At 42.9% G+C, this 16,656-nt stretch overlaps 1 protein-coding gene across 1 annotated transcript in view; it reads right to left on the reverse strand.

Moving 5' to 3' along the window:
- Positions 1–362: 362 nt before the first annotated feature.
- The window catches only part of LOC109934527 (zinc finger protein 850-like), a 38,289-nt gene continuing 21,995 nt past the window's right edge, over positions 363–16,656 (reverse strand). The window contains exons 2-3 of the mRNA XM_048616861.1: positions 13,734–15,703; positions 363–1,324 (exon numbers count right to left, since the gene is read on the reverse strand). Coding sequence (XP_048472818.1) covers positions 458–1,324; positions 13,734–15,332 — 2,466 coding nt within the window. The 5' untranslated portion in view covers positions 15,333–15,703 and the 3' untranslated portion in view covers positions 363–457. The remainder of the gene's footprint in view (positions 1,325–13,733; positions 15,704–16,656) is intronic.

The raw sequence follows: 16,656 nt of genomic DNA on the forward strand, positions 1-16,656 counted from the left end.
TAGAAGTTTTCATAAGTATCTCAAAAGGAAAATAAAATAACAAAGAGAGCATTGATCCTGTAGAATTTGAGTCTAGATAATTACTAATGGGAAATAAGGAGTTGGCAGGTGAATTAAACAGATGTTCGCATTAACCTTCACTTTCACTATACAGGATAGTGGGGGATTGCTCCAAGTCCTGTGTCACTGACATCACACTGCAGGGTGGCTCCATTGTTGACATCATAATCCCTCAGCACTGGTGATGTCATCACTAGGTGTTTGATGGGAGTGAAAGCTGCTTCTTGTTCTGTGTCCCAGTCCCACTGAACACCCTGCACCGTGAGATTGTGTACACTGTTACACACTGTGAGGATGGGCTGGGCAAGAACTTGGCTGGGTAGACCTCACGTTCGTTTGTTGATGTTCCAGAAGTTCCAAAAAATTGTGTGAAACATGTGTTTCGAACTCAACACCTTTATGGTTTTTCCACTGCATGATTGCGTTGATGGACCAGCAAATGCACGGACTGTGTGAAAGCTTTGTCACATATCTCACACCTGAATGGTTTCTCCCCTGTGTGAATGCGTTCATGTTTGCGAAGATTTGAGGAATCTGGGAATGATTTGTCACACACCTCACACGTGAATGGTTTCTCCCCTGTGTGAATGCGTCGATATACATGGAGATTTGATGAATTTTGAAATGATTTCTCACACACTTCACACGTAAATGGTTTCTCCCCTGTGTGAATGTGTTCGTGCACGAGGAGGGTAGATGACTGGAAGAATGCTTTATCACAAGTCTTGCACTTGAACAGTTTCTCACCTGAGTGACTCCTCTGATGGACACGGAGGACTGAAAATCTTGAGAATGATTTCTTGCACACTTCACACGTGAATGGTTTCTCCCCCGTATGGATCTTCTGATGGAGCAAGAGTTCTGATGACCTTGAGAATGATTTGTCACACACCTCACACTGAAATGGTTTCTCCCCTGTGTGAATATGTTGGTGTGTGTGGAGGCTGACTAACTGTGAGAATGACTTGTCACACACTTCGCATGTGAAATGTTTCTCCCCTGTGTGAACGCGGTGGTGTCTGAGAAGGCTCTCTGACTGTGAGAATGATTTGTTACACTCCTTACATCTGAAAGGTTTCTCCCCTGTGTGAATACATTGGTGTCTCAGGAGGTTTGAAAACACTGAGAATGATTTGCTGCACACCTCACACTGGAATGGTTTTTCCCCAGTGTGAATGCGCTGGTGTGTGCAGAGGTTTGATGAGTCTGAGAAAGATTTGTCACACACCTCACATGTGAATGGTTTCTTTTCCATGTAGTTGCCCTTTTGTTAACATTTATATAACAAATGCACCTTATATGTGAAGAGATCATTTCAAGCTCTGGGACACTCTTCAGATCCCTTGTATTTGAGCAGTCTCTCACTTCCAGGAATGAATCACTAGTTCAAGAGGCTCAATAAATAACTGAAGCTCTCACCACACTTGGAGCCACTCACACCTCTTCCCAGCCTCACCCTGACCGATCACCCACAGCCGAACCTTAAGAAAGGTTGGTTCTGATGGAAGGCACCACACCACTGACCAGTTTCAGATCTGATGATGTGTCTGATGCTCCCCAGACCTTATCAATTTCCAGATGATGCTTTCAATATCCAACCTTTTCTGTGTTGAGCAATGCCATGAAGGGACTGATGTCTTCCCACAGTTCTGCAGTTGCTCCTTGAGTGATGGCGAGGATCTATGTGTGGAATCTATCCTCTCTGTACTTTCTTTTACAGTGCAGTCCTTCTGTACAACAGAAAGAGGAAACACGATATCCTTCAACTCCCTCTCCCTCTTTGCTAACAGTGTTGATTCCTCACTTACAGACTGTTCCACAGCGACTGCCAGTCTGCTATTCCTGCATGTGTGTGTGTTTTGGATGGTTTTGGGGGTGGTGGTGGTGGTAATCAGACACAACACTTTATTTTTCCTCATTTGACACCCTCTGATTCCATCATGAATACTGGATAGTGACCAAGAGCACACAATGTCGCTATTTTCTTTTCTCCACTCAGTCCCCTATCTTCTCAGGCACTATGAGGGCAATGGAAAAGACAGTCAGGTGGAGTGTAAAATGTGTTCTCAATTCACTATGAACTCAAGTCTTGCTGGTGAAGACCAGTTTACTCTTAGAGTATAAAATATAAAAAACATGCAGGAGAAATGAAACGTCTCTCTTGTTTCCAAAAACGAATTGTAGAAAACCCACTGAATAGAAAGTGCCGGATCCTCAGGAAAATAATGCTTCAGTGTAGCTGATTAAAAGGTTCTGTCTTATCCTGGAAAATTAGATGCACTGCACTTGTTCTGACTGCACATCCAAATTTCAGCTTTTAGGCACAGCACTGAGCAAAACTATCAAATCCAATCTGACGCTTTCAGATCTTTGAAGAAGGCATTCAAAGACATTTCAATAATTGTGTCACCAGGCAAAGCCAATGAATTTCTATGGTGCTGGATTAATAATCCAGAGATTGTGAGTTCAACTCCAACCTCAGGAAGGTACATAGATAGCATTACAGTGAGAAACAAGCCATTTGGCTCAATTATTTCATGTTAATGTTTACTGCTTACACAACCATCTTCTCACTCCCTTCATTTGATCCTATCAGCAGTCCTTCTGTTCCTTTTTCCCTCATGAGCTTATCTAGTTTCATCTAAAGATATCTCTGCTCTTCACCTCACCACTCTGTGTTGTGAAGGTGAATTTAATTAACTTTGGAACTGGTGGAATAGAATCAAAGTAAAATGATAAAAGTTTTCAGAATGTCCAAAAAACCCCAATATCGTCCTTCAGGGAAAGGAACCTGCTACAACTGTCTGGTCTTGTCTCCATATAACTCCAGTCCCACATGATATAATTGACTCTGAACTGCGCTCTGAAGTGGCAGAGCAAACAATCTCTCCAAAAGTCCAATAACAAGTGGAAAGTCAGAGCTAGCTGGATAATCCTGACATCGTGTCAGGCTAAGATATATTGATCCAGTGTAGATTTACTGGAATAATATCTGGACTGGAACTGTTAAATTATGAGGAAAGATTGAACAAACGAGGATTCTGTTTCCCAGTCTTTAGAAGATTAAGGGGTGATCTGGTCAGAAATTTCGAGTTTTTAGGGTGAACACAGCGAAACAATTTTTACAGTTTGAGGAATCTGAAACTAGGACACTGTCAAAAGTTCAGAGGCTAGGGATCCTGCAGCAAGTAACTCACCTCTGACTCCACAAAGCCTGTCCACTACCCACAAGGCACAAGTCAGAAGTGCGATGGAATACTCCCCACTTGCCTGGATGAATGCAGCTCCAACAACACTCAAGAGGTTTGACACCATCCAGGACAAAGCTGCCCACTTGACTGCACCACATCCACAACTACCGATGATTGGTAGCTGCAATGTGTACTGTCTATAAGAAATTCACAAAGGCCCTTTAGACAGCACCTTCCAAACCCCAAACTGTCTAGAAGGACAAGGACAGCAGACACACATGGGAATTCCACCACCAACTTGCATTTTCCCTGTAACCCATCATTCCCCTAATGATCAAGAATCTATATGTCCCAGTCTTAAATATACACAAGGTCACTGCCCCTACAACTGTCTTTGGCAAGGAGTTCCAAAGCCTGTGAACACCCTGAGGAAGAAATTCCTCCTTGCAAGTTCATTTCCTAACCAGTAACAATTCTGACTTGGAAATATATTGCTGTACCTTCACCGTCGCTGGGTCAAAATCCTGGAACTCCCTCCCTAACAGCATTGTTAGTCTACCTACAGCACATGGACTGCAGAGATTCAAGGAGGCAGCTCGCTACCATATTCTCAAGGGCAACAAGGGACGGGCAATAAATGCTGCCCCAGTCAGTCAAAGTCCTGTGAATAATATTTTTAAAAACTCAAGCCAAATATTTTAGGAATGAAGTGAGGAAACACTTTGACACACAAAGGATGGGAGAAGATTGGAACTCAACTCGACAGATGATAATTAATGTTGAATGAATAGTTAATATTAAATTTGTGACTGATTGATTTATGTTCACCAAAGGTTTGACAGGGTATAGGGAAGCACAGGAATACTGAGTTCAATCACAAATATAACATAATCTCACTGAATGATGGAAGATTTTCAAGGCAGTAAACAGCTAACTACTATTCATATGCAAGGAAAGTGCTAAGTTACAAGAATAGGGTGTTTCTGGATGGGATGCTGTTTGGAGGGTCGAATTGATGGGCCAAATTACCTGCTTCTACACTGTAAGTATTCTAACATCCTATTCTATATATGTAGCAGGTAATCAGGAAGGCAAATGGAATATTAGCCCTTCCAAGGAGTTTGGAGTATAAGAGTAGGTAAATCTTCCTGTAACTTTACAAGGTGCTGGTGAGACAACATCTAGAATGCCGTGAGCAGTTTTGGTCCCCTTATTTAAGGAAAGATATCATTTCATTGCAGACAGTTTAGCAAAGATGAGTATGGAGGGACTGTCTTATGAATACAGGCTAAACAACTTTGGGCTCTACTCACTGGAGTTTAAAACAATGAGAGCCGAAAAATACAGGATACTTAAGGGCTTGACAGGGCAAATGCTGAGAGGATTTTTCCCCTCGTGGGACAATCTAGGATCAGAGGAAATGGTTTCAGAATAATGGGGCTCCAATTAAAGACTAAATGAGGAGGAATTTCTTCCTCAGGGTGTTCACAGACTTTGGAAGTCCTTGCCAAACACAGCTGTAGGGGCAGTGTCCTTGTGTATATTTAAGTCTGGGACATATAGATTCTTGATTATTAGGGGAATGACGGGATACAGGGAAAATGCAGGAAAGTGGACGTTAGGAATGTCAGCTCAGCCGTGATCTTATTGAATGGTAAAGCAGGCTGTGGGGGTCGAACGCCTACTCCTGTTTCTATTTCTTCAATCAGTAAGAATCCTCGGACACTATGCACCTCCCAGATAATGACACCTCACCTTCTCATATTCAGGAATGAGCCATCAATAAAACTCAGTCTGGAAATCAGAAGGGAAATGCTTCCAACAAACACACTCAATATCCAACACACAGCTCCAGTCAAACAGTTCAGCACAAATCACCGAGTAAACAGCTCTCTCAGCTGGATCTTCTCACACAGCATAAGGGACATTTCCACCCCTGATTGCCCACAGGATAGTCAGACTGCCTGAAGATTGGTGTGGATATTATGGGATACAATTTGTATAAAAGCTGCTCTTCACTCACCATCTCTTGGTTTTCAGTCCCTATAGGAAGTGAACCAGCTCTGGAAGAGGAAGAGGAGTGAATGGGCAGAGTGGGTGGGCTCTCTGATTGACGTCTCTCACAGCCAATCCAAATATTTCTGCAGCAACATGAGTTTCCTGAAGCTTGGGAAACTGACCGGTGAAATGGAGGTGACTTTGAGCAGCAGATCAGATGGGGATTTAAACTTGTCATTGTCCCATCTGAATAAAACCTCACTTATTGCAGCTGCTGTCTCAGTTCCCCTCGTAAATGTTTAACAAAACTTTCTAGTGTGGGAATAGCATTTTTAATGATCTAAAGTTTGTGGAGTGGGAAGATGGGAGATTGGACAAGAGAGCATTAGAATGGTCGGGTCCAGTTGAGAAGCAATAATAATATGGATAAGGATTTCAACAGCAGATGGTCTAATGCAAGAGTGGGAACTCTTTGGAATTGAGCGATATTACAGAGGGGGAGTAATTCAGTCCCAGAGATCTACAGTAGAAAACAAAGGTCCTTCAGCCCAACATGTCTGCACTGGTGAAAAACAATCACATGGCATGGTGGCTCAATGTTTAGCACAGTTGCCTCATCGTACCAGGGACCTAGGTTCAATTCCAGCCTTGTGGAGTTTGCACATTCTCCCTGTATCTGCATGGATCTTCTCCGGGTGCTCCAGTTTTCTCTCACAGTCACAACCATGCAGGTTAGGTGGATTGGCCATATACGGGAATAGGGTAGATAGGGCTGAATCTGTGTGGGATGGTGTTTGGAGGGTTGGCGCAGACTCAATGGCCGAATAGCCTCTATCTGTACTGGTGAGATTCTATGAATCCCCACCCAAACTCTTCTCATCCTATTTTCCAGCACTTGGCCCATAACCTTGTATGCCTTGGCATCACAAGTGCTCATCTAAATACTTCTTAAATGTTATGAGGGGTTCTGCCTCTACCACCCTCGCAGGCAGTGAGTTCCAAACTCCCACCACCCTCTGGATGAAAAAACCTTTCCTGACATCCCCTCTAAACTTCCTGTCCCCTTTTGATAAATCTGTGCCCCTAGTTATTGATCCCTCTGCCAAGGGATGGCTATGCTCTTCATAATTTATGCATCTCAATCATGTCCCTGCTTAGTTTCCTCTGCTCCATGGAAACAAACCCGGTCTGTCCAATTTGTCTTCATAACTGAAACTCTCCAGCCCAGTGAAAATCCTCGTCCTGACAAAGGGTTTCAGCCCAAAACATTGACTCTCCTGCTCCTCAGATGCTGTCTGACTGGCTGTGCTTTTCCAGCTCCACATTTATTGACTCCAGCTTCCAGCATCTGCAGTCCTTACTGTCTCCAACTTCCTGGTAAATCTCTTCTGCAGACATCCTCCCCAATGCAATCACATCTCTCCTATAATGTGGAATCCAGCCTATGCACAATACTGCAGCCGTGGCCTAAACAACTTTATGTACAATTCCAACATAAACTTCCTGCTCCTCGGCTAATAAAGGCATGTATACCATATACCTCGTTAACCACTTTGTACACCTGTCCTGATACCTTAAGGGATTGTTGAATATGCACACCAAAATCCCTACGATCCTTGGTGCTTCCCAGAGTCATCATGTCTTCCCTTGCATTGTATGTTGTACCCAAGTGCTTTACCTCATGTTTATCCAGATTGACTTCCATTTGCCACTCATCTGTATCCTTCTGTAACCTAATGCTATTCTCCTGACTATTTAACGCACCACCAACTTTTTTTTTATTTTTGTGAATTTCTTTGTGGGATCCATATTGGCCTGTACATCCAGCATATATCCCCTGCTCTTTTATGAGTGTCTTCTATGCCCTTCTATAGTGTCAAGGGATCTTTAGCATTCACCCGAGAGGATGCATGAGGCCTTAGTTTAAGTCGTACTTGGTTTAACTTGTACAATCACAAGGGGGCATACTTATAAGGTGATTGGAAGATGGTATAGGGGAGATGTCAGAGGTAGGTTCTTTACACAGAAAGTGGTGGGCGGGTGGAATGCATTGCCAGCGGTGGTAGTAGAGTCAAATACATTTGGGACATTTAAGCGACTCTTGGATAGGCACATGGATGACAGTAAAATAAAGGGTATGCAGGGTAGTTTGATCTTAGGGTAGGATAATAGGGCGGCACAACACTGTGGGCCGAAGGACCTGTACTGTGCTGTATTGTCTGTACTGTGCTGTATTGTTCTATGTTCTATGAAAGATGGTACTTCTGACAGTGCATCACTCCCTGTGTATTGCACTGAAGTGTCACCCTCAGTGGCAAAGTATCTGGAGCAAATCTTGAACCTCTAATCTTCTGACTTAAAGACAAAAGTGCTAATTTAGCCACAATTTGCATCTCTATACATTCCACATTAGACATGTATCGAGTGAAGAGAGAATACAACTGGGTATCATCAACAAAAATATTTAATGTATACACAAAACAAATAATCAGAAAATTAAATGCAACTCCATGGGGAAAATTTAGAGGCAAGAATTTAACAAACTTGCTGATGACACAGCACTACCTATAGAATCAGAAAACATGCTAAGATATTATGGATGAAATAAAATCAAGAATTTTAGAATATGGAGTGAGTAGGAACACCAAAAAGATAAATACAGTGGTGATTTAGAATACATTAGAAGAATCTAGAAAGAAGGTTAAAGAGAATGATGTCATGCTGCAACAAGTGGATATGCATGTCTGTTTCGATGTCATGAAGATGTGCTGTTTGAAATTGGTTTTAATCTAGTTTCTGGAAGCTTCAACTTGAACTTTTAAAAATACTTTTAAAAGAAAGAGCCACAGGCTAAGTAGGATGATTGGAAATTAGAAGCAGAAATGGCTGCTCCAATTTGCAATTCTATATACGTTCCAGTTCATGGAATGGAGAAACTGGGCATATAAAGACAGTAAAGCCTTTAGGAATATCTGGGGCCATTAACAAAACATTATGCCAAGGATCTGAATTTCAACTATCTAATCAATTGATCCACAAAACAATTACTCAGGTCACCTTGCCAACATGAGCTAATTGTGCTCCTTTTTGGAAGACATGAACATCAACCTTATTTCAATTTCTACCTTGACAATAGTGAGAGTGAGTCACATGACCCTTTTGTGCATTAAAAACACATCTGGCAAAGTGTGAGTGCTTAAATAAGATCAAGCAGCAGAGGCTGTTTAGCCTTGCTCGCTCTCTCTCCAACCTCCTGGCAAGCTTCAAGCCCTGTCTGCAGATCGAGGCGTATGAGGGGCAGGCTGACTGAAGGGGAAAAAAAAACAAATTAACTGGCTATAATTGTAAACAGAAACACCATGGCTGGCTAGCAGAGGAACATCCGATCAAGACAGCCACTGGGCCACTTACCAGATATTCCTCACTTATGCACTTTAATGTGATCTATCTATCCTTCCCTACTCTGTAATTTGTAGTTGTGTGGGCCATCTGAGTGTGAAAGATATATGTGAAAGATGGTGCTTATTTCTGTTAGGATGGATTTTCTGAGGAGCGGCAATTTCTGGCCTTTTTTTTCATGAAAGAAGGGTGCACCACATTTCTGACAGGAGATTCAGCTCAGGCCTCCCTCAGAAAAGTGAAGCTGTACTGACATTCTGACAGTTCCTTTGTCGTGCAGAACTATCAGAGGAAGGTAGATCACATCGGTCAGCTGCAATGTTCTGAAATCTAAAAGTCCTGACAGCCACTTTAACAGCTGCTGTCAAAAGATAAATACATAAGCGAAGGGCAGTGTTAGGATCCTCAGTTCTGAGGGTCACTGGACCTGAAACATCAACACTGATTTCTCTCCACTGATGCTGCCAGACCTGCGGAGCTTTTCCAGCAATTTCTGTTTTTGTTTCTGAGCAGTGTTAGGGTGCTGGATGGATGGCGTGCCAAGGAGTATGAACGCCAGAGGTGTAGAGGTGGAGGTGCTAAGGAAATAGGTTGCCAGGGTGCTAGTTGGCAAGGGGGCCAATTGGTGACACATTGCGTAGGATAGGGAGAATTTGGGACTGATGTGGATCTGGGAGCAACATTGCTTCTAACTGCATACTGCTCCGATGTTCCATGCATGGCGACTGGTATCACATGCTGGTCCAAAAGATGCTGCTATGTGCAGGCCTTGGACGACAACTCAGCCGGGAAGAAAATTAGAGGGACCACTGGCTGGAAGGGTGGGTGTTGGGTCCAGTGGAGGCAGTGGGCTGGGGAATTGTGTCCAGCAGTGGTGCACCTGTGATCTACACTGGAATAATAATTTCCTGGATATCAGAAAATCCAGGCCATTATGTTTTCCCAGATCAGCGTAAGTTTAATGAAAATACCTTTTTCTTCAATGTCAATACTGGATTGTTAGATTGGCTCTTTTATGAGCATGTAAACAGTTAAGCACATACATAAGTACATCCTTCTAAAAAAATGTTATGATCAAACAGAAGATAGCAGATGTGATGCATAAGTTCGAAGGATAGAGACAGCAAGAAGTAATTCAATGAAAATGAAGCTGTTAACAAGAAAACTCATGGAAAATTAAAAGCTCATAACATGCTACATTCTTTCCACCTTCCTCTCTACCTCAGAAAACTGAACAATAAGATCTTTGGATGTATGAGGATGTGGCCTCCTACCCCCACTCGTTCTCTCCAGTATGAGGATGACCTAAGAAAGATGCATGTATTATTGCATGCCAACATACCCCTTCACAAGAATAGCTAAGAGCAGCAGCAGAACATTTTTCCACAACAAGACGCACTGAGTCTGGAGGAAGGGTCACTCGATCTGACACATTAACTTTGATTTCTATCCACAGATGCTGCCAGACCTGCTGAGCTTTTCCAATAATTTCTGAGCTTGGCTCTGTATCTGACCTGTTTTGTACCTTCTCTCTGAGTGTTTGACGGGACAGTGTCTGTGTGGAGAAGTTATTCCATAACTGTTTTAAAACTGGAGACCTTATTCCTCCAGTTTCATTTCCGAGTGTTTTTTAAATGTAATGAGTGGTTTCTGCCTCTATCAGCATTTCAGACGGTGAGTTCCAGACTATTGCCACCTCTGTGTGAAAAATATCACTCCTCAAATCCCCTCTAATCCTTCCATTAATGACTTTATATCTGCTCCCTGGTTTCTGACCTCTCAGATTGAAACAATCCCATCAGCTGCCTTTGCCACTTTCCTCTATTCCACTAGCTTACCCTCCTTGTACAAACTTCCATTAATACTCCACCCAGACCTAGCCATGAACTCTCACCTTTCTCTAGTTTCTCTCCTGTCTCTCTTCATGCCTTCTCTGAGCTCATCTTTTTTATGAGACCTACCTCTTATTCCCCTATTTCCTGTGTTCCTCTGACATGACCTCTTTGCTCCTGTGCACAAGCTGCTCCCATCACTGCGTGGGATTGCTGCCTTGAATGCTGTGGATTTTCCTCTTCTGATCTGCTGTAAAACACATCTGAGGTGACACATCTCACACTGATGTTGTCAGTTTGAAAGCCTCTCGGATGAAGAATACTATTCCCACACTAGAAATCTCTGTCAAACATATTTCCCAGGGGAACTGAGACAGCAGTTGCAATAAGTGAGGTTTTATTCAGATGTAACAATGACAGGTTTAAATCCCCACCTGATCTGCTGCTCAAAGTCACCACTATTTCACCGATCAGTTTTCCAAGCTTCAGGAAACTCATGCTGCTGCAGAAATATTTGTAATGATTTGAATTTTAAACAATGTTCCATGTGGTATGTAAAATGGCTACTTGCCCCAAACAATTTATTTACATACAATGACACAGAGGTCACATTAATATAGGAAGCCACAATGTGAAAGGAGTTTCATAAAAACATTCCCATTTCCTTACAAAAAGAAAAAACTGCATGCACTACAATTTGTAAGTGTCTCTACACATCATATAATTCATCAAGAAAAGAATCACACATGATTTTTTAAAAAACATTTCTTGCTAGCCTGTTTAAAGTGTGTCTGTCCCTACACACAATTGCACACATTATCTTTAAAGCATTCAGGTCACCTTATGGTACGTGTATAGCTGTTGTTGTCTATTCATCCAGTGGCTATTGGTTCCTGATGCAACATTGCCTTTCAGGAGAACATTGCTGCTGTAGTGAATATTGTTGATGATTAATTGTTGCATTGGCTGGCAAACAGTCCACTTCTGGAACTGATGGTCATCAAGTTTCTTGCTCAGTTGGTAAAATCAGATCTGCTTCATCAGCTGTCTGCTACTCCATTTGCAGTGTTATCTATTATTGTTACAATTGATCTTATCATTGACTTTCACCAGGTACAACTGAGGTGAAGAGACAGTAAGAACTGCCGATGCTGGAGTCTGAGATAACACAGTGTGGAGCTGGAGGAACACAGCAGGCCAGACAGCATCAGAGGAACAGGAAAATTGACGTTTCGGGTCGGGACCCTTCAGAAAGCTGAGGTGAAAACGTCTCTATACACATTTGAAGTTGTCAAGTGAGCTGATTTCCGTTGAATGCAGTGAATGTCTGTACTCTGACCAGTTCTCCAGCATCTTTATCAAATTAAAATTTTGCTATCTTTTCACTTTTGTCTTGTCACTTTCTTGTGTTACAACTTCTGCCCTTAATAGATTTTTGGTGATTGGAAGAGTAGTCTGGTGGAATGTAACATTGGTCACTGAACTGAACAATTATCCCTGACTTCAACTGGTGTGTTTCTCTAAAGATTGCCTTGTACACATCTATGCTGGATCTAATTGACTTGTAGATGATTCCTTTGGCAACTTTCACTGCTGCCCCAGTATTTGACTGGGGATACTGTGGCGACAGTATGTTGTGATAAATTTCCCAAGCATTCAAGAAGTTACTGAATTCTTCGGACATGAATTAAGAACAACTGGCATAATGCTTGAACTATGCGATCTATGATCTCACAGTTGGTTGTTGATGTCAGCTTGTAAAACAACACGCCGTCTGAATAGTAGTTGACTGTGATGAGATCATCCGTCCCAGTGAGTGAAGAGCTCTACTCCAAGCTTCATCCATGGGCTGTCTGGGATGTCAGGAGTCATGAGCAGCTCTTTATCTCATTTAGCTTGATGTTCATTACAAGTATTACCACTGGCTGATGTGGTCCTTCATCTCGTTGCTCATGTTTGGCCAATAGATCACTTCTCTAACCTTACCGAGACTAGCCTCGATTCTTGAATGGTTTGTGTGGAATGTGTTTCAGTATCTCTTTTCTCATCTCTAGGGAAAATGACCCTTTGAACAGGATGCCATCTTGGGTGATCAACTATTCTCTGTTTGCCCAATACTATGTTACAATTACAGGGGTATCCTGGGTTTTGGATTATCCTTTCATCACAATTTCCTGTAACATTTCAAGAGTTACACCTTGTTGGGTAGTTTGCTTGATCTGAGCAAGAAGCCTGCCTTGTCAGATCCGAGATCTCTGCTGGTTTGATGATTTCCAGAGCATATCGTGCTGTTGCTTCTGGTTGAAACTGGAAGATTTCACACTCTGTATTAGCATCAATTTCTTTCATAGACAGTGCAGCTCTCAACAGTCTGTCAGAGATGTACATCTGCTTCCCTTGCTTATACTTCACATCTCGGTGATATCTTTCCAAATGAAGTTTTTTTTTATTCATTCACAGGATGAGGGCATTGCTGGCTAGGCCAGCATTTATTGCCCATCCCTGATTGCCCAAAGGGCAGTTAAGAGTCAACCGCATTGCTGTGGCTCTGAAATCACATGTAGGCCAGACCAGGTAAGGACAACAGTTTCCTTCTCTAAAGGACATTAGTGAACCAGATGGGTTTTTCCGACAATTGACAATGGATTCACGATCATCATTTGAGCATGTTTTGAAGCAGATATAAGTGGTTTGACAAAAATATTTTGAATTATCTTGTTAAATCCTACCATTCTCTCTCCCAAACAAGTACTGGTTGAAATCCTGAAAAATCCATGTCAAGGCTCTTTTTCTCAGTCTGTGTACAGCAATGTTCAGTGTGTGTTAACGCTCTGGATACAAACACAACGGGTTGCCCTCACTGCATGGGGATTGCTCCAAGTCCTGTGTCACTGACATCACACTGCAGGGTGGCTCCATTGTTGACATCATAATCCCTCAGCACTGGTGATGTCATCACTAGGTGTTTGATGGGAGTGAAAGCTGCTTCTTGTTCTGTGTCCCAGTCCCAGTGAACACCCTGCACCGTGAGACTGTGTACATGGTTCATTCTGAGGACAGACTAAGCAGAAAGCTAGCTACGTAGTTTCCATGTGTGTTTGATGTTCCTGGGAATCCAAGAATTGCATAAAAGCATTTATTACAGAACTCACACTGATGGGGTTTCTCTTGTGTGAGTGCATAGATGGACCAGGAGATATGCTGATTGTGTGAAAGCCTTGTCACATACTTCACACCTGAATAGTTCCTTCACGGTGTGAATGCGTTGATGTCTGCGGAGGTTTGATGAATCTGGGAAAGACTTCTCACACATTTCACACTTAAATGGTTTCTCTCCTGTGTGAACGCGTTGGTGTTTGCATAAATCTGATGATGATGAGAATGATTTTTCACACACCTCACATATGAATGGTTTCTCACCTGTGTGAATGTGTTGATGCACAAGGAGGGTAGATGACTGTGTGAATGATTTATCACACACCTCACAGTTGAATGGTTTCTCCCCCGTATGAATCCTCTGATGGACCAGGAGGATTGATGACCTTGAGAACGATTTGCCACATACCTCACATGTGAATGGTTTCTCCCCTGTGTGAATTCTCTGATGAAGCAAGAGGTTTGATGACCTTGAGAAAGACTTATTGCACACTTGACATGTGAATGGTTTCTCCCCTGTGTGAATCCTCTGATGGAGAAGGAGGTCCGACGATGTCAGAAATGATTTGTTACAAACTTCACATGTAAATGGTCTCTCCCCTGTGTGAATCCTCTGATGTACCAGAAGGACGGATGACCTCGAGAATGATTCATCACACATCTCACATCTGAAAGGTTTCTCCCCTGTGTGAATACGTTGGTGAGTACGGAGGTTCGATGACTGTGAGAATGATTTTTCACACACTTTGCACATGAATGGTTTCTCCCCAGTGTGAACATGTTTATGTGCCTGGAGGGTCGATGACGATGAGAATGATTTCTCACACACCTGGCATGGGAATGGTTTCTCCCCTGTGTGGATACGTTGGTGTTTGCGGAGGGTCGATGAGTCTGTGAATGATTTGTCACACACCTCACATGTGAACGGCTTCTCCCCTGTGTGAATGCGTTGGTGTACACGGAGAGTGGATGATGATGTGAATGATTTCATACAAACTTTGCATGTGAATGGTTTCTCCCCAGTGTGAATATATTGGTGTTCAAGGAAGGTCGATGACTGTGAGAATGATTTGTGACACACCTCACATGTGAATGGTTTTTCTCCAGTGTGAATGCGGCGATGTTTCACCAGGCCTGATGACTGTGCAAATCCCTGGTTACACACTTCACATTTGAAGGGCTTCTCTCCAGTGTGAATGCGTTGGTGGGCACGGAGGTTTGAAGGGTCTGAAAATGATTTGTTGCATATCTCACATGTGAATGGTTTCTCTCCGGTATGAATCCTGCGATGGAGCAGGAGTGTCGATGACTGTGAGAATAATTTGTTGCACACCTCACATTTGAATGGCTTCTCTCCCGTATGAACACGTTGGTGTGAGCGGAGATTTGAAGGTTCCGTGAATGATTGGGCGCACACCTTACAGGTATGTGGTTTCTCCCCAGTGTGAATCCTCTGATGCAGCAACAATCTCGATTTCCGTGAGAAGGATTTGTCACACACCTTGCATGTGAATGGTCTGTCTTCTTTGTGAATACGCTGGTGGTTCACCAGACCTGATAATTGTACAAAACTCTGATCACACACCTTACACTTAAACGGCTTCTGCCCAAAGTGATTGTATCTGTGAGTCATGAGTGTTGATTTGTGTTTGAAAGCCTGGCCGCACACCTCACATATGAATTGTTCAACCTCCATGAAGCAACTTGAATCTTATGAGCCTCACACATCTAACACGTGAAAAGCCTCTCACAACACTTGGAGCCACTGACACTTCTTCCCAGCCTCACCCTGACCGATCACCCACAGCCGAACATTCAGAAAGGTTGGTTCTGATGGAAGGCTCCACACCACTGACCAGTATCAGATCTGATTATATGTCAAAGTTCCCCTAACTTGACCGATTTCCAGATGATGATTTCCCTGTCCAACCTTCTCTGCATTAAGCAATGCTGTGAAGGGACTGGATGTCTTCCCACAGTTGTGCAGTTGTTCCTTGGATGATGGTCAGGATCTATCTGTGGCGTCTATCCGCCCTGTATTCTCTGGTGTAGTATGGTGCAATCCTTCTGTAAAACAGGAAAAGGAAACATGATTTCTTCATTTGCTAAAAATGTTCACTCCTCAATTAAGGACTGTTCCACAGTGGATTGTGAAAGGGAGGAGACACATGGCTACTTTACTTCTTCTGCCCAACCACTCTATCTTTCCAGACACTGTGAGGAAAATGGAAAAGGCAGTCAGGTAGCATGCAACATAAATTGTCAATTCACTTTAACCCTGTAAGGTGTTGGCAAACAGTAATTTTTCTCTTTGATGCGTTAAATATAAAAATACATGGAAGAGGAAGTGAGTTGCTCCTGCAGAGGACAGCCTGGACACAATGAATCGAATGGCTTGCCCTGGAATCATTCCATGATTTTGTATTAATCCAGCCATGAGTCCAGTGAAGTGTTTGAGTGCAGAACCTACAAAGGATTGGATAAGGATTTCAGCAGTAGATGATCTAAGGCAGGGTATCACCTGTCCCTCATAGGAGTGAACCTTGTCTCCATTCCTGACCAAATCAAGAAATGATAGTGTGACCCAGGGATATAATGGAAAACCCTTCATAGAATCAGACCAAATCACAGATTAATCCAATACAAAAGGAATGTGGCAGCACCCAACTGTCAAAGGAGCCGTTTTTCAGATGAGCTCTCAAACAAGGCCCCTTCTGCTCTCTCTGATATGGGGTTAAAGATCCCATGGCACTATTTGAAGAACAGTGGAGGTATCCCTTGTGTACTGGCTGATGTTAATCTTAAAGTCAACGCCAACAAGAAAACAATTTATCTGGGTCATCATCATGTTGCTATTTGTGGAAGCTTGCTGTGCACACATTATAATGCAAGAAACATCGCAGTCAAAGTGACCAAACTTCAAAAGGGATAACAAGGTGTAGAGCTGGATGAACACAGCAGGCCAAGCAGCATCAGAGGAGCAGGAAGGCTGACGTTTCGGGCCTGGACCCTTCTTCAGA

The sequence above is a fragment of the Rhincodon typus genome, chromosome 35 (genome assembly GCF_021869965.1).
Source record: "Rhincodon typus isolate 14 chromosome 35, sRhiTyp1.1, whole genome shotgun sequence".
NCBI lineage: Eukaryota > Metazoa > Chordata > Chondrichthyes > Orectolobiformes > Rhincodontidae > Rhincodon > Rhincodon typus.